This window comes from Rhincodon typus, chromosome 8, assembly GCF_021869965.1.
Source record: "Rhincodon typus isolate 14 chromosome 8, sRhiTyp1.1, whole genome shotgun sequence".
Taxonomy (NCBI): domain Eukaryota; kingdom Metazoa; phylum Chordata; class Chondrichthyes; order Orectolobiformes; family Rhincodontidae; genus Rhincodon; species Rhincodon typus.
This window is the reverse complement of record NC_063339.1, coordinates 14762374-14781575: the sequence shown is the minus strand read 5'-3', so window position 1 is coordinate 14781575 and position 19202 is coordinate 14762374. Positions and strand designations below refer to the sequence as shown.

At 39.1% G+C, this 19202-nt stretch overlaps 2 protein-coding genes across 3 annotated transcripts in view; one reads left to right on the top strand and one right to left on the bottom strand.

Moving 5' to 3' along the window:
• Positions 1-2104: 2104 nt before the first annotated feature.
• fcf1 (FCF1 rRNA-processing protein) lies at positions 2105-18653 on the bottom strand. 2 transcript variants are annotated; one of them, XM_020523058.2, is made up of 8 exons: positions 18568-18653; positions 17011-17078; positions 15924-15995; positions 13588-13736; positions 9906-9978; positions 8725-8812; positions 7592-7686; positions 2105-2759 (listed from the first exon to the last, which is right to left on the bottom strand). In XM_020523058.2, the coding sequence occupies exons 1-8, from the start codon at positions 18568-18570 to the stop codon at positions 2711-2713; spliced, it is 597 nt and encodes a 198-aa protein (XP_020378647.1). In that variant the 5' UTR covers positions 18571-18653; the 3' UTR covers positions 2105-2710. The 2 variants fall into 2 exon arrangements, with proteins under 2 accessions (XP_020378647.1, XP_048455871.1); XM_048599914.1 differs by lacking the exon at positions 18568-18653 and adding an exon at positions 17453-18561.
• Positions 18645-19202, top strand: part of LOC109923952 (apoptosis-resistant E3 ubiquitin protein ligase 1) — a 60150-nt gene continuing 59592 nt past the window's right edge. The window contains 1 exon segment of the mRNA XM_048600036.1: positions 18645-18726. The gene's annotated coding sequence lies outside the window, so the exon portion shown is untranslated.

Genomic DNA, 19202 nt, shown 5'->3' with positions numbered 1-19202 from the left:
AAGTAATGGGTCAGCCCAAGGTGCTTCACAGCAGCATTCTAAAGCAAAGTATAACACCAAGACACCTAGAGACATGAGCTTGATCAAAGAGATTAGTTTTAAGGAATGCTTCAGAGGAGGAAAGCAAGTTGTGGAATAGGTATAGCGAGGATATTGCAGAAATTGGAACCTATGCAGGTGAAGATTCAGCCAAATTGGAGATGTACAAAAGGCCAGAATAAATTCAATGCTGGTATGCCAGGGTTTGTGGAACTGTGGGACACAAGAACATTGAAAGAACTGATAAAAGATTGAGAAATTTAAAGTGAAGTCATTTCTTGGCAAGGAGCTAATGTAGGTCAGTGAGTACAGAAGGGACAGGGAATGAAACTTGGTGTTTGTAAAGACATGACCATCAGAGTCTGGAATTACCTCAATTTTAGAGGGTAAAATGTGGAAAGCCAGCTGGAGTGTGTTGAAAGAGTCATGTCCAGAGGTAACAAAGACATGAATTAGGGTTTCAGCAGCATATGAACTAAGGCACAGGTGAAGTAAAGGATGAGGTAACAGGCAGTTTTAGTAATGGCATGAATAGGAGATTGGAAACTGATCTTAAAGTCAAAAGTGTCACCAACTACCCAGTATCAGGCAAAATGTTGATATACACTTTGATCTAATGAAGTGGATCTATCACACAGGTTTTCTGAAAGGATACTTTGCAGATGTGAAACTTAAGTCTCTACTAAATTGCTTTGGACAGAAGCATTGAACAGTACTTTTTTCTAAACATTTTTGTGGGCACTGATTTAGTTTAAAAGCAATTGGTAACTTTGAGGTGATTTGCCATTCTGTATTTTTCCAGTTCCTAGCTATCTCTTCAAATGAGCATTTTTTTGCAATTGTAATATTGAACAATATTGTCAACTTTATAGTGCAGTCTACCAACAAAATTAAAATGAACAAAAAAAGAGACCCCTTGGATCAACCGGAATTATTTAGTGGGTCATGTCAATGTGCGTTTTTTAAGCCTGAATATCATGGAAGAGAAGACTGAGTGAAGCAAGAAATTCCAATGTTGTGAAGTCCTGCAATTTTGAATTGTACATCCTGCAGAATGCTTTTCTTTCTTTTTCACGTTTATGTCTCAAGATCATGAAACACAACACAATTAAATGGTTCTTAGAACATCTCCTCAAATGTTACCATTCTTCCAGGCTCATGGAAGTCAGAGACTGCAGAACTGCTGATTTTGACTGGATTAAAATGACCAGTTCACTAACTTTAACATTGCTGTACATTACCAATTAGCTTTCTGTAATACAGCACCATTGATTAGAACTGTACAACACGAGAACAGGCCCTTCTCGGGAAAGGCAGATACATAGATCCATAGATTTAAGTGGAGTCTTCTAGATTAAAATTACTTATCTCAACAAATGGTCTTTTATAATATGAATACAAAATTCCCTCTAATGTTTGTAAAAACAATTTGTTATTTCTCTTTGCAATTAAACTGATTTTATTTGCGCATTAATTCTGCAGGTGAGTAAACTCAATCTTCAAGGATCGTCTTTTCAAAAAAAAAAACAAGAAAAATAATTTTTAAATGCTTTCAAGTGAAAACAAACCAGAATTTCTCAGTACAGATACTTGCTAATAGGTAAATCTTTGAGCATTCTCGCTCACAGTCACTGTAAACCTGAATGTACAAAAAGCAAAATAACAAACTTTATTATGGTGTAGGATTAATTATTCAAGGTTTGAACCACGTTTTAAGGATGCAAGGTAAATACACATAGCAGTCAATTTAATTTGTAAATGATATATATATATATATATATATATATATATATATATATATGACTTAGGAGTATATAAGGCACAGCATAAAACTATAAAGAGCTGAAGGGACTTCCTGCTCTAGTTTTGATTGCCCAGGAGGGTCAGAGTGGAAATTTCCTGCCAACTCAATCATAATTGTGTGGGACAGGAGGGATAATCCAAAAAGTTCTGTCCATCACTGTGGATAGGTTTGTACAATGGTAAGATTATTTCCTGGTCTTGAATTGGATGTTTAAATGTATCAACTATAGGTCCAAAACAAACCAAAGAACAGATACAGTGATAATAATTGTTTAAATATAATATTGAAAAGTAAATCTGTACAACATCATACATTGCGAAAAATGGTAAAATCACCACCTCTCAGGCACACAAAGTGATATTTATTCAATTCTTCACTTGTATTGAGCTGGCTTATCATAGTCAATATTGAATAAGGGTGCTACCTGACATGGGTTTCCTAGATTTAGGATAACTCATTTGGAGTTCCCACTTCCAACTGGTAAACAATACTCTAGTTGGAAGTATTCACATGATGTTACAAAGAAGATAAAATGAGGCCTAGATGTCACTTTCTACAACTTGACATCATTGCCAAGATCCAAAGATGATGCATTGGAATTTTTGAATCGTTGGCACTGTAACGTCACCAAACGGAAACATAACCAGGGAGTGGAAGACATTCAAGGAAAATAAGTTGGAAGCCAATCCCACTTACAGTTTAAAACTTTTTATCTCAAAATAACAACTCAGTTTACTATCAAACAAAAATCCTTTCTACATTTTTGTGGAACCTGTACATGCCCCAAGTTTTTATTCAGAAGCTACGGAGGTCACTGACAAACAGCAAACACCAATCCTTTGGTGTAAGCAGAATTTTGCTGCCTTATCAAAATCTGGGGGCACCATAGTCATCCGGCATCCGTTCAATGTTGTATCTGAAAACAAAATTGGACAGTGTTAAATGTCAAACTGCTTACCAACACAATTTGTTCAGCATACGTATATGAAAGGAGTAACTCTCATGACCTCAAGATGTTTCTAAGTGCCTCACAGACAATTAACTTTGAAGCTCAGTCACTTATGTAATATCGAGCAATGTGGTAACCAAGTTTTGCACACAATGAAGCTTCACAACCAGCATTGGGATAAATGGTCAGCTAACGTGCTTAAAGCTGTTAGTTGAGGAATTGAAGTTAGCAATACCCCTGATCGAATATTGTTGCTCTTCATGTGGTGCCATAGGATCCTTCTCTTTCAGAGAAACAGATTAGACCTGCTTTAATAATTTATCCAAAAGACAGCAACCCCTCAGTATGGAAATATTATTGAATGACTGCTATATTGCCAGAGGATCCAGAATGGAATGGCAAACTAGGTTGTCCAATTTATACAAACGTTAAAGTTAATCACGATTACTGCAGTATCTTTCTTACAAGCCCTGTTAATTCTTGATTTATGCTCAGTCCTACACAGCAGCTACAGTATAGACTCCACCAATATCCATTTCCCTTGGTGTTGAATATTTCGAATCAAACTGATTCTACACCTTGATCTTGAGCCAAGAGTATTTCTCATTACAGTACTGATCTCATCTTTTATTAATACAGCTAAACTATTCCATTCTCCTTTCTTGTATCTTTCTGGAATGTCAAGCACCCTGGAATAGTTCGTTTCCAGTACAGGTCACCTTGTAACCTCAGGGTAAAATTTGATTGTCATTATGTTTATTTTTATTTGTGTCATTAACTCTTCTACCTTGCTACATATCCTACGTGCATTAAGATAAGTAACCTTCAGTTTTGAATTAACTATTTTCCCAATTCTGAACATATTTTTTCCTTTCTTCTTTCAGGAGATTCAGGTGTCACTGGGAAGGGCAGCATTTGTTGTCCCGCCCTATTTACCTTTGAACCGAGTGGCCTTATAGACCATTTCAGAGGGCACTTATATGTGAATCACGTGATTGTAGATTCATAAGTAAGACCAGTTAAGGACAGATTTTCTTTCCAGTTGGGTTTTTGTGACATGAGATGGCACTTTCATGGTTGCCATTATAAATGGCTAGCTTTTAACTCCAGAACTTGGAATGATTGAGGAAAGATCCAATTGCCAAGGTCCAAATTGGTACCCATGTATAAGTAAGATAAAGAGACTATCTACAGCTCGAAGCTAAATAGCAGAATCAGGGTTCTCTGGACTACTACCCAAATCAGAAGCAAGTAGGCATATGGTAAATATGATCAAATAATTGAATACCTGGCTCAAAGATCTGATGGGAAAAATGCGTTTCAATTAACCAGGCATTGCCAATAATACTAGGAAAGAATGAGCTGTTGCGTCAGGGATGGGCTTCATTTGAACCACAATTGAGCCACTGTAAATAGGAGTTTGAATGAATATTGGAGTGTGGCAGGTTTTGGAGAGGGGAAAGCATAAGGCAGTAGGTATGAGATGATTAAACAATGAGAATGTGATGGGAAGAAACAGTGCACAAACATAAGCCCATGTCAGCAAGTAAGTTCATTTAGAGGATATGGTGGTGTAACGTAGTGTCCCATCATGGGCATCTGTTTCACACTGGTACTATGTAATAGCAACAAAAGTGGTCTTTGCCACAATAGGATGTGGCCATCAAGTCAAAAAGACCTTTTGCCTATCACACAAATGAATAACATGCTGCATGAATTCAGCGCCAGCGTGATGCCAGTTATGTAGGTTGTGCATCAAAAAGCCTGGCGGATCCTTACGGCATATCCCTTTGGCTGTTTGCAACAAGTAAGTTACTGACCATACCCAACCAGCTGGCACTTGCAAAACCTGCAATGGAGTCAAACATTAGACATGATTCTGCAATTGGACAACATTTGGTAGATAATCTCGTGTGTGAAGAACTAAACTAAGAACCAATTTAGGTTTGTTTGTTAGACTTGCAGTGTGCTACACTTGAGTGTACCAGAAGCTACATATGTTAATACACAGTGCCCTGTTCTTCGCTGACAGAAAATACACATGGACTCCGTGCACCTGTTCCAACACTAGAACAGGTGACAGCCATTTGCAGGTTCATTTCTCAGGGCAATTCCCTGACCAAAGTCAACCTGCACAGTTTCAAATTTAAACAAACTCTGACAATTAATAGTCAACCATCATTATCTTCTGCATTTTCCAGGGCAACATTCTATCAGGCAGAGTCTACTTGTCTACCAAACAGTATCTCCTCTCATACAGTATACCTTTTGGCTTTTCCGTTTATTGGTTCTTGCAAATTGTCCCACAAGAAAACACAGAAACTAGGAGGAACTCTTGTTTGAATTCATTCACGGGATGAAGGTACCACTAGCTTGGCCAGCATTTATTAGCCATCAGGAATTGCGCAGAGAGCTGTTGAGAGTCAACCACATTACTGTAGGTCTAGAGTCACATGTAAGCCAGACCAGTTTCCCTCTCTAAAGGACATAGTGAACCACATGCGTTTTCTCCGACAATCAACAATGGCTTTGTGATCATCAATTGACTCCTAATTCCAGGATTTTTATTGAATTCAAATTCCACCATCTGCCATGGTGGGATTCGCAGCCAGCTCCTCAGCACATTACCTAAGTTTCTGGATTAACAGACTAACAATAATACCATAGGCTGTCGCCTTTGCATAGTGGGTCATTTGGCCCTTGAAGCCTGCTCTGCCCTTGAACATAATTTCTGCTGATTCACTATCTCAAAGACATATTCCTGCTTTATTTCCATACCTTTGACGACCTCAAAATTTCCAAAAAATCTCTTTCTTTAATATATTTACTTGGCCTTCACAACTTCTGTAGTGAATGACACAGGTTCACTACTCTTTGAATGAAGAAATATTTTCTCATGTCAGTTCTAAGTAGCCTACCCCATGTCCTAAGGTCATGATCCCTCGCTCCAGACTCCTGCAAACAGGCAAAAGGTCCTCCCTATATTTAGTCTGTCCAGCCTGGTTATAATTTAAATGTTTCAATTGGATCCACACTCATCCTTCTAAGTTGTGGTGAATGGAGTTTGCACATTCTCCCCGTGTCTGCGTGGGTTTCCTCCGGGTGCTCTGGTTTCCTCCCACAGTCTAAAGATGTGCAGGCGAGGTGGATTGGCCATGCTAAATTGCCGTTAGTAATCACAGATGTGTAGATTAGATGGGTTATAGGGGGATGGGTCTGGGTGGGATGCTCCGAGGGTTGGTGTGGACTTGTTGGGCCGAAGGGACTGTTTCCACACTGTAGGGATTCTATGAACAAACCTAATTCAATAATTTTTAATCATAGGTCAGTCCTGCTATTCCTGCTATCAGCCTAGTGAACCTCTGCTGTACTTTCTCTATGGCAAATAGCTCCTTTCTTAGATAGTGATCAAAACTGAAGGAAATACATAGATATGGTCTCACCAAGCCCCTGAATAACTGCAGTTTAAGAAGACTTCTGAACTCAAATCCTCTTGCAATGAAGACCAATATACCATTTATCTTCAGAGTTACTTGTTGCACCTGTCTACTTTCATTGACGAGTGTACAAGGACACCAGTCCTGATGGGTGCAACATGAAAAGCTTTGGCAAAATGTATCTTTTTCTGCAATACTCAAGATATTTTTCACGCAGACTGTGCCCTTGAGTCCCAGTGTCTCCTCCTGGTGGAAACATCTTTTCCAAATTCACTCTGTCCAGGCCTCTCAGTATTCTCCAAGTTTCATTCATATATCCCCTCATCCTTCTAAACTCCGTTGAGTGCAGACCCAGAGTCCTTAAGTGCTCTTCATACGATAAGCCCTTCATCCCTGGGTTCATTCTTGTAAACCTCCTCTCGAGCCTTTCCACTGCCAGCACATCCTTCCTTCCAGACACAGCCCTAAACTGCTCACAATATTCCAAATTCGGTCTGACCAGAGTTTTGTACAACCTCAGTAGTACATCCGTGCTCTTGTATTCTAGCCTGCTCGAAACAAATACAAATTTGCATTTGCCTTCCTAATTGCCATCTCAGTTTGCATGTTAATCTTAAGGGAATCCTGAACTAAGACTCCCAAGTTCCTATGTGCTTCAGATTTCTGAAGCCTTTCCCCATTTAGGAAATTGTCTGTGTCTCTATTTTTCTACTGAAGTGCATAACCTCACACTTCCCCATTGTATTCCATCCACCACTTCTTTATTCAGTCTCTTAGCCTGTCCAAGTTGTTTGGCAAACTCCCTGCTTCTTCAACAGTACCTGTTCCTCCACATACCTTTATGATATCTGCAAAATTAGCAATAATACCCTCTGTTCCTTCATCCAGATCATCAATGTATGATGTGATTAGTTGTGATCTCAACACTGACCCTGGCGGAACTCCACTAGACACCAACTGCAAAATGTGTCCTTTATTCCCACTTTCTGCCTTCTATCAGAGAGCCAATCTTCTATCCATGCCAGTACCTTATTCCTATCTAGGTATCTAATCTTATTTATCTTATATATCGGGTAGGCTACTTAGGATGGAGAAGAAAAAATATTTCTTCATTCAAAGGGTAGTGGAATCTGTGGAATTCTCTATAGGATTGCTGGCAACTTGTCAAAGGCCTTCTTGAAATCCAAAAAGATCACATTCATTGGCTCTGCTTTGTCTAACTTCAGAAGATAATTGGTAGATTTTGAAATCATCAGATACCAGAAGGATATGAATTTTATAAGAAAGAAACTGTAAATATTGAGTCTAATTTTATGGACGATGGGCAGCATAAATAGCTTTTACTGTTTTTTAAGTTCTTACTTGTGATTAGAGATGTACATAATAGGGACTCCTGGAATTTTTCGGATCCTCCTCTTGAGATCTCTGTCCACTGTCGCCACAATGTAACATTTGTGCTGCAAATGAGAGCAAAGGGAAATTTGAAAGATGCCTTTTGAAAGAAAAATTGTGTCTAATTCTCGCCACTGCACTTCAGGATAGATGCGAGATTGCTGGAGGAGACACAGAGGAGATTTGCTAGAGTGCACCCAGGGATGAAGAATTACAATTTTCTGGATAGACTGGAGAAACTGGTCTGTTCTCTTTAAAGTAGAGAAGGCCAAGAGCAAATTTTATCGAGTTGTTTAAAATAGTGAAACGTTTGGATAACAGTCAATAAACAGAAATTGTTTTTAATAGCTGAAGCTTTGATAACCACAGGCACAAATTTAACATAATTGTTGGAAGATCCAGAGGTGATAAGGAACAGGCTTTTATATGTCGTTGTTGTCATGATTTGGAATGCAGAGCCTGATAAGTTAGCATATACAAATTCAATAGTTTTAAACTGGGGATCAGAGTATTATTTGAAGGAACAAAAAATTGCAGAAACACGGGGAAGGATCAGAGGAGTAGAACAAAGTGAATTGCTCTTTGAAACAGTCAGTTCAGACTCGATGGAGCAAAGTACTTTTTTTAGCAATGAACTAACTAGTCTTTGATTTTCTTCAACATTTAAACTCAAGTTTGTGTACAGTGACAGCACTCAAGATGAAATGCAAATAGTCTAGACTACTGTTACAACCTTGGAAGTAAATTTAAGGCCAGAATGGACATACGTACATGGAGTGTCTCACATTCAAACCATAATCTTGGAAGTATTAAGTTATCACAACTGGAATAGTAGTTGGGGGTGCTACCATTGCCCTACTCCCATGTTACACCCATTATGTAATAAATATTGCTGGAACATGCAAGTGTACAGACAGTGGGCGAGGTTCTATCCCTCAGGGCTACATATGAAGAGTGGCCATTTGTACAAATTGCAAGACACTAGTGGTACTCATAAAACAGTAGCCCAATGTCATAAAAATGCAGATATTAGTGGGGGAAAACAACTAAAATATGATTGTTTTAAAAATATTTTGTTAAATAACGAGTGAATTTTTACTTACCTGTGTGACTCGCTGCACTAGACAATCATCAGCATATGTTCCTTTGTGTGTACAGGGTAATCGCTCGAACCGTGGATCCTTTGCTATTCTGGAAAAGTCAACAAAAATGTTACAAATTCAGGAATAAATCATCCTTTTCCAACGACTGGCACTGAACACATTTCCAATTTCTTCTCTGTAGATATTTTTGGTCTCCATGTGATAGACTTATTCTTGTTGGTAAACCTTTGATTCTTATCCCAGCATGTATGTTTTCACTTGCCCAGACAGCTTCAGAAACACTCAAGAGTTCTTCTGCGGTACTAAGAACAGGAGATCTCATGCTTAAAATATGCACATAATAGCTACTGCTTGTATTTTCAGTGCCTCAGGAACTCTGTATGTAACCCAGTGGTTATGTTACTGGACTAGTGAGCTGTACCTTCTGGGGGGATACTTGCCAAAGAATACAGCTCGTGGTAAGAACCTCTGTGTTTGAGTCTTTTAATGTGGGAAGTTCTTGTGCTAAACCTACCACGTGAGGCTCTGACTGACCAGGGGACTTTCCCATTCTTACCGCCTGTCACAGGCATAGTGGAAGGATTTACAGATTGAAAAGTAATCTTTCTGGCCATGTTGTTCAGTCTGTTTGAGGGCACAATATCTTCCATGACGATCAAGTCCTAATGTGGGTATTAAATCCAGAGTTACTGGCTCAGAAATAGAGAGATGCTACCCACTGCACATTAATATCTCCTACCAGCAAGCTAGAGGCCTGGTCAAATGACACAGAGGCGTGTGTTCAAATGCCACTGTTGTAGATGTAGAATTGAAGTTCAGTCAATTAAATAAACCTGGAATGAAAAACGAGTATCATTAATGGAGAAAGGCAACCTCCCCATGGTACATCATCACTCCAAGTTTCTGTGCATCCTAACTTGGAAATATATCACTGCTCCTTCAGCATTCTTCAGTCAAGATCCCAGGAACCCTCCTGAACATTATACTTTCACCACAGGGACAGCAGCTGTTCAAGAAGTGGCTCACAATGACCATCTCAAGGACAAATGGGGATGAGTAAACAATGCTCGCCTTGACATCACCATTCACAATAAATGAATGAATAAAAACCACAATTATTCCTGATTGAGTATTCGAATTGCACTGAAACATTGATGATCCTGTTTGAGAAGTTATTTTACCTTAGTGCGACTCTGTACTTCTGTCCCAGCTTCTCAATTTCTGCCATCACACAATCCGTAATACACGGTACACCTAGAGAAAATTCAGAGGTCACATCTTTTATCCTACGCTTTATTTTGTTGTGGAAATTCTGTCTCTCCCTCTCTCTTTAATCTTAAAGCATCCTTGCCAGCTGTGCCCATCTTACAAGAAGCACTGCTTAACATATGGTTGTGTCTGATTCTTCACAATTTTATGTAAATGATCACTTACAATTAACTCATGAAACAACTCCATCCTTTGCAGAAAATAGCCAAATTCATTTTGCAATCTTGTATGTCTAGTCTAAATTGTACATGTGTGTATGCGTGTGTATGTCTCCCAGTTTCTTCTGTATGTACGTTTTTGTTAACGCACTCTTGCTTGTTGTGGAAAGGACTTCCAGGATTTTGACCTGATGACAGTGAAGGAGTGACAATATAGTCCCAAATCAGGAGAGAGTATGGCTTGGAGGGGAGCTTGCAGCTGGTGGTGTTCCTATGAATCTGTTGACCTAGGTGTTAGAGGTTGTGGGTATGGAAGGTGATGTTAGAGGAGCCTTGGTAAATTACTGCAGGACATCTTGTAGATGGTACATACTACCTGTTGATGGTGGAAGGAATGAATGTTGAAGATATTGGATCGAGTGACAATAAAGTGTGCTGTTTTTTTCCTGGACAACATTAAACTTCGAGTATTGTTGGAGCTGCACTCATTCTGGCAGGTGGAGAGTAATCCATCACACTCCTAACTTGTGTCTTGTGGATGGTGGACAGGCACTGGGGAGACAGGAGGTGAATTACTTACCACAGAATTCATGACCTCTGACTTGCCCTTGTAGCCATATCATTTATATGGCTTATCGAGTTCAGTTTCTAGTCAATGGTAATCCCCCAGGATGTTGACAATGGGACATTCAGTAATGTTTATACCACTGAATACTAAGAGATACTCCCTCTGTCAGTGTAGATCCATTGCCTGTCATATTGCATATCTTTCTGTGTCCTTCTTTTCTATGTCCTCAAGTTTCCATTTTCCAGTCCTAATGTAGATTAGTGAGTTTCGTGTTGGCTGTGTGCATTTCTGATTCTCTCTTTCTCTCTCTCTGTTCTAACGATTAGTAATTGAGAGACTGGGAATGTCCCAATGCCTGAAATTTGAAGATGGGAATCATTCTTAAAGGAGCAAAAGCTGGCATTTTTTGCTACAAAGTAAAAATTCAAAATCCAGAATGCTATATGAGAGATCAGGGGAGATGTCCTGCATGAAAGGAAGGAAGTGGGAGATGTAAAAAACAAATGAAGTTTTTTTAAATTTAAATGCAAAAGCGATCTATCCATTTCCCTGTACAGATCAGATTACAGAAACTGTACAGATTATGCTCATGTGAATGAGGCAATTAAGAAAAAAAATCTTAGTTTGCCGAAATAGTTTCTGACAATATAATCTTGCCTCCCTTCCCTCAAAATTCAGCATCTGCTTTGCTCTCCTAGATTTAGCATTATGTAGTACTTTTGAATTGATTGTACCTGGTGCAGAATTCACGGTTCAAATTGCAAGAAAATATTTTAAGACCTTCCTTTTGCTGTTGTCCATTACCAACAATTTTTACAGCTTGAAAACATCGCTGAATCAGGCAGTACTCACAATCCTTTGATCACTTGCATTATCCTCTAGCATTTAAAAAATGTTACTTTGTGGCTAAAGATGCCTCTGAGATTTAGCTCCATCATCAAATTCCATTAAGAAACTAATTGTAATGTTAATGTAACATTTTGAAATTCTGCTAATTCAGCCCCTTCATGCAAAAAGCTGAACAGATATAGAAACAAAGAGCAGGAGTAGGCTACCCGGCTCCTTGAATGTGCCCTGCTGTTCAATAAGATCACAGCTGGTATTATTACTCCACAATCATGCCTACCCTGATAACCTTTCACCTTGTTATCTTGAATCTATCTCTGTCTTAAAAGTATTCAATATCTTTACTTCCACGGTCATTCCAGGAGGAGCATTCCAAAGACTTATAAACATCTGTAAGAAATAATTTTTCATCATTGCTGTCTTAAATGGGCAATACCTTATTTTTAAATAGCAATCTGTAGTTCTAGAGTTTCCCATGAGGGACCATTCTATCCGCATGCACCCTGTCAAGATCACTCATGACCATTATGTTTCAGTCAAGTCACCTTTTATTCTCTTAAACTCCAGTGGATATAAGCCTAGTCTGTTCAACCTTCCTTCCGAAAACAACCTAGTCATCCCAGGAATTAGTCTAGTAAACCTTCTTTGACCTGTGCTCAGTACACTTACATATTTCCTTAAATAAGGAGATCAATACTGTACACTGTACTCAAGGTGTGGTATTATTTGTGTAGCTGAAGCATAATCATCCCATTTTTGTTTTCAATTCCCCTTGCAATAAGTGTTAACATTCTATGAGCTTTGCAAATCACTTGCTGTACTTGCCTACTAACCTTTTGCAATTCATGAACTTGGACATCCAGATCCCGTTGCACCTCAGAGGTCTGCAATCTCTCACAGTTTACATAATACGCTTTTTTTTAAATTTAGACACTTCCTTTCCTATTTATATTTGTGTTATCAGCAAATCAGTAGCCATACCATCGGTCCCTTGATTCCAATGATTTATAGAAATTTAAAAATGTTGAAGTCTGAGCACTGATCCCTGTGGCACACCATTTGTTACTCTTCACAACATGTAACAAAGTGACTAATTTGCCCCACTTTCTGCTTCTCGTTAGCTCGCCAATCTTCTATCCAATGTTAACCTTGACACCAATTATACACACAGATAGTTGCTGAATGCATATTGACATTGAGTATCTCCTAACTGTGCAGAGACACTCAGTCTGCAGATTCAAGATCAATTAAGCTGTACAAATCATAAATAAGCTGCCTGAAGCTGTGCTGACAGTGAACACTGTCTGGAGGAGGAGCTACATTGCAGTCTCCTTGTTTTAAGCTATGAATCCTGCAGAAAGCCTCTTGTCAATGGAAGCACTTCATTATATTAAGAAAAAGGCAAAGAAAAATATTTAAAACATGCTGTCAGGGTAAACAATAAATGCAGCCTTTCCCTGTACCTATTGTCCTATAACTGATCCCACAGATATTAATACAAGTTCAAGTAAAATCCCTAACTCTAATGCTTATTTGAGCTTGTATTACTGATTCATAACCTTAAATATTGTTCTTTGTCGGAGTTCCATCCTAGGAGGGAGGAGGAGAAAATGCCCACAGGGAAAGGCATTGAAGGAATACCCACTTTTTCCAAACTGGTTGAGGCACTTGCAGTGAACAAGACATAGGTAGATTAGAGTACTGATGAGAGGAGGAAATAAAATTTACATCCTCACTCAAAATCAGACTTGATCAGACTTCTGAATGGGCCTCTTTAATGTTAATATTGATCTCTTCCTGCACCTTCTTGGCAGTTGTAACATTGTATCCTGCGCTCTGTTCTGTTACTCTAATGCATTTGTGCTGTGTGATCTGCCTGCAAAGCATGTAAGACAATATTTTTCACCGTACCTCAGTACACATGACAGTACTAAATAAAATCAAAATAACATCCAGCATGAAGATAATAGAACAGATAAATAAATAATTACATTACACACTAAATGCCTGACAAGCACTCACACTTTGCATACAAGCAGTCCATCATCGATTGCACGATGTCCAGCTTAGTCTTGATGGAGAAATTGATGAAATTGGTGTCAACGAGGATATAATAGGGAGGACCCAGCTGTGTATTATATTGGAAAAACAGGCAAGAAGGATACTTGACCCTGGGAAAGTAACAAGGAAAGTCTGTAATTTCTCAAAAATAAAAAAAATTATTTTTAATGTATTTTAATTAAAAATGATTGTCATGTTGTTTTCAAAATTTCAAAGCAACCAAGGAATATTTTTAACATGTTTTGCTGAGATACTTATCTATGAATGAACAATGTGAAAATTTTCAAGTTCTCAGAATTCCCACTGAGCTAATACCATACCATATTGTCCAGTACTTTACCCTGTCACCAGATTCTACTAGCCTACTATGCAATATTTAATAATTTGGACGAGAGCAAATTCCACCCTATGTTGTATTCTTTCTTCTTTCTATTTTGGTTATTAAGAAGGTAACACCTACTTTTTCTATCAAATTCTTTGCCAAAGTTATTCAGATGACAATTTGAATCAATAAGCTGGTAAGGAATATGCTTGATGCGCATTTTGTAGCCAACACAAGTAATGATGTAGTAAGCTTCCTTGTAGGTTTTCCTGCCATGTTAAAGGCAACTGTTGATTAAAAACTAAAGGGATCCTGAGATTTTGAACAAGAACTTGAAAGTAGTGTGAACAGACCAATTGGGTGTGTGGGGATGACAGCTATCATAATTCCAACAAGTTTGGGGTAAAGACGGGTAAAGAGTACACACTCATTGAACTTAAAGGGGGCAATCCAGTCATTGGGTGCTGTGATTGTAGACAGCACTGCAAATCAAGCAGATGTACTAGTAAAGCAGCAGGATGCCTGCCAAAGTTTGCATGCTGCTAGACCAGACAGGTTTAGCCAATTATACTCTAACCTATATTACAACTGCCAATGTTACATAAATAGGGCATGGAGCATTTATTTCTATAGGTAGTGGTTGTAAAGCAGGCAAACAGAATTCCCAAGTAATCTGAATTTCTCAGCAGCTCGGTTTGAAGGTCCAAACACTAAAATGAGTTATCATGTATGTCACTCTATTGACTAATCAAATATGCAACATGGTGTGTCAGAATCTTTTGGCCTAGACCACCCAAACTGAAGAAGCGACATCAGAGAAGGTTAAACTCTTTCAAGCATCCAACAATGGATTGTTTAGTCACCTCATTGAATATTAGGGTTGGGAGGTTGTGTTGCAGCTGTACAGGAGATTGGTTCAGCCACTTTTGGAATACTGCGTTCAGTTCTGGTCTCCCTACGGTTGGAAGAATGTTGTGAAACTTGAAAGGGTTCAGGAAAGATTTACAAGGATGTTGTCAGGTTTGGAGGATTTGAGTTATAGGGAGAGGCTGAATAGGCTAGGGCTGTTTTCCTGTAGAGTTGGAGGCTGTGGGAGGTGACCTTATAGAGCTTTATTAAATTGTGAGGGGCATGGATAGGGTGAATTGTCAAGGTCTTTTTCCCAGGGTAAGAGAGTCAAAAATTAAAGGGCATAGGTTTAAGGTGAGAGGGGAAACATTTAAAAGGTACCTAAGAGGTAGCTTTTTCACACAGAGGATAGTGTGCGTATGAAATGAGCAGCCAGAGGAGGTGGTGGAGGCTGGTACAATTACAATACTTACAAGGCATTTGGATGGGTATATGAGTAGGAAGGGTTTAGAGGGATATGGGCCAAATGCTGGCAAATGGGACTAGATTAATTTAGGATATCTGCTCTGCATGGATGAGTTGGATCAAAGAGCCTGTTTCCATGCTGTTCAGCTCTATGACTATGACTCAGGATCCACAACTCCTAAAAGATAGAAAGTCATCCTTGGTCTGAAGGGACTGCCTAAATACTAGTGATCAAGAATGGGCATATATTGCACAATGTCCTTGATGCAGAATGTTGATGGTTCAACATACTACTGCAGTTATTCAGCAAAGAATCCCAAAGTTGCGAAGGAACCAGTAGTCGTTATAAAGTGAAATTCTGATAAAGCAAGCCTGTCAGCATACATTAGAGACATTTAGCGACTCTTGGATGGGCACATGGATGATAGTGAAATGAAGGGTATGCAGGTTAGTTTTGATCTTACAGTAGGCTATTAGGTCAGCACAACATTGTGGGCCGAAGAGCCTGTACTGTGCTATACTTTGACAAGTACTGAGAGTGCTCATTGCTGTTTGCATTAAAGACAGCACAGATATATTCCATTCCTCATGTTCACTAAATTTAACAACATAAAACTGCAAATTTAAGCACATAATCTGTAAAGCAGAGTTTTATACATACACTTCTTTTATTTTCAGAGCACTAGGATCATCTTTCATTTTCTTCTGTGGTTTTGCTCTGTCTTTTTCATTTCTGGAAAAAGACAAATGTAGTACCTTATATATTAAACAGTTACTCGGGGAAATATTGACCAGTAATATGATGGAGCTAAATTCACAGTTTGTATCAACTGCCATCAGATGGAAGTAAGAAATCGCTCAAAAACCCAGAGTTAGAAACATCCCTTGTCAACTTTTGCACTTCACAAAACCGCCTACCAGGGTTTCATGGTCACCAGCCATCGATTGTCATCAAATATAAAAGTAGCTGATATTCATGTAACAAACTTGACAGGGAATGTCAAATGATTACTTGCTTACAATGACATTATAGCTTAATCAACAGCCTCCTTTCCCTATCCATCTACTTACTTCAAGAGTCAGCAAGCAAAAAATAATTTTCCCTCTTTCAATGGATAGAGATAAATTGCAGGGATCTGATTACTGTCCCCAACAAGATCTACCAACTTGGAATAGATCCAGGATTAAGGTGTGAATTTTTGGCTCTGAATAGAGGAAAGCTGTAACTTGCATTCTATGTCTTAAATGGGGGGTCAAACCAAGAATGGTACCTTGTCATTTTGACAGCATTTTAAAAGAAATAAACATCCATTATAATTTTCATAGATAAGAACTGAAAGAGCATAGAAAGCTCTTCCTGTTGAATTCCTATTAAACAACAGGCAGAATTTAAATTGGAGTAATTAAATCTGGAATTTAAAGTTTGTGTTAATGACTGCAAAATTATTCTTGTTTTTTGTAAAAAAAAAGGCTGTTTTACTAATATCCTTTAGAGAAGAAAATCTGCCATCTTTACCTGGTCTACCTGAGTCCAGAATTACTTCAATTTGGTTGACTTTAAATGCTCTACAAAGTCACTTAGTCTAAGGGTAATAAGGCAACAAATGCTGTCCTTGCCAGCAACGGTCATATCCCATGAAAGAGTATAAAAAAGAATAATACAACAGAGTGGCAGAAAAAAAGCAAACATTAGGCTCATCAATCCTTTTAAGTTCCCTCTAAACTTAACTGAAAAAAAAAACACTTACATTCGTGAATCTCGTAAACTAATCATTCGCTTCATGACTGCATATTTTCTAGCTTTCTTTGCTTTTCCCTGAAAAAAATTTGAAATTAAAAAGAGGCTCAAATGGCACATGCAAACAGTAATAATGTTAACAGCGAGATATCAAAGCACAAGAGTAAAATTAACAAATCGAAACAAATTTGTCTCCTTGAGAAAAACAATATGCTAACTGTAAGCAAAAGTTTGAATTGTTGTGACATAGCTTTAAGATTAGAATAAGAATGCTACATGGACATGTTTTTCACCAATCATCTGAAATTGGTGCCCTTTGGTTCTTCATCCTGATATATTTTTTCAGATATCCAATGACTGCATTTCAAAAGTTATGTCATTGGTCATAAAGTGTTTTTAGATGTGAATGTGAAAGGTGCTATATAAATACATGACTTTCATTTATACTTTACTTTTCTTTTCTGTATATGTAGCACCTCATCTCAAACTATTCCATAAACTTTCCAAAAATGATAATTACAGTAGAAATGTCCTCCATTATATCTGCTGAAAAGTTAAGAATCTTAAATGTAACACATAATGTTTAACACAAACTGACAGAATATGAGCGAGGCCAACATTTTAAGGTTAATTTCAGTAGTGTTAAAATGGGGAAGGGTAGTATAACTAACTGTCCCATATTTCACAGGATCATCCTTTCTTTATTCATTTTCCTTCATCCCACAGCATTTCCTCCTAAAACACTTGTATTTCTGAACAAAAACAGAAGTTGCTGGCAAAGCTCAGCAGGTCTGGCAGCTTTTCCAGCAACTTCTGTTTTTGTTCCTGATTTACAGCATCTGCAGATTTTTCGGTTTTTACTTGGATTTCTGACCCCTTGTGCTTCTTGTAGCTTAGTCAAGGCGTTTGTTATGTCCCTCAAATCCCACCTCCTAAAGAGTTGGTCCTGCTGGAAAGGGGAAAGAGACCAATTCCCTCCAACCCAAAGATCGATCATCCTGAAGATAGGGGAAGGAGACCCTCCCCTGAAAACTAACCGTTGGTCATCCTAGAGACAGGGGAACGGGCCTGAGCCGAAATGGATGGGGGGCGGGGCTGCTATTGACCTTAGCAAAGTGGTTAGTGTCTTGGGGAGGGATGGGAGGCATAGACTTAAAGTGGTTGGTACACAAATTCGAGGAAAGATGAGAAATATCTCCCGAAAGGAGATAGCGAGCAGATGCAGAAATCCTCAACCCATTCCAAAGGAGTCTGGAGATGCGCCTCAAACACGGTTAGCTGCAGGGCCACTGACTAAACGCCGGGGAGGAAACAGAAACTGCTGGAGAAACTCAGCAAGTCCGGCAGTATCTGTGGAAAGAGAAAAAACAGTTGACGTTTCAAGTTCAGTGACCCTCCTTCAGATGTGAAAAGGAGATTGGGCAGGGCGGACCAGCATGGAACACGATGAACCAAATGGCCTCTTTCTGCGACTCAAAACGAAAAGCTCCCGCTGCCGACAAATATCTCCAAGGGACGTAAGGCATTTTCCACACAGGCGGCCGAGACCGATTTTCCTCATCGTTACCATGTTGTCCTCCTCGGTGCTCCGGGTGGCCTTCGCGTCAGCGGTGAGCGCCGCTGGGAGACGTCATCAACACAGCGACCGGCTCCTTGCAGCTTCCGGTTGCTATAGGTCCCTAGAAACAAAATGAAGAGGGCGGATCATCTGAGGTGGAGGGTGCAGGTTAGTGTCTGTCAAGGGTGTGGTGCTGAATCCTAATGAAACACTGACCATAACAAGTAAGGGAAGGTCGAAACTCTTTCGCAACTCAAGCATCAGTTGCTTGGCTGCGCTACCGAGTGTTTGTTTCCCCTTTCAATCGTGAGGAATACCTTCCTTATTTTAGCAATAGTTATCTTTTTCTCTCACACGAATGTCAAATTAGCGGAGCAACTGCGAAGGCCAACTCTTCTGAAGAGGTGGCCCGATGGCCTCCTTTGATTGATTTTATGATTCTGCTCCGCCGTTTTAGAACCTAATGGGTTAATTTAACAATCAGATTGTTGGGGAATTTGGTTGAACATTAACCGAATTGGATGGATGAACTAGAAGGATCAAGTGGCCTCACTCAACAACGAAGTGCAGCAGGTCTAGCGAGACTTAGAAGACATCCGGAAGAACAGTTGAACTGAATGGACGTTTCTAGACCGGAATGTTAA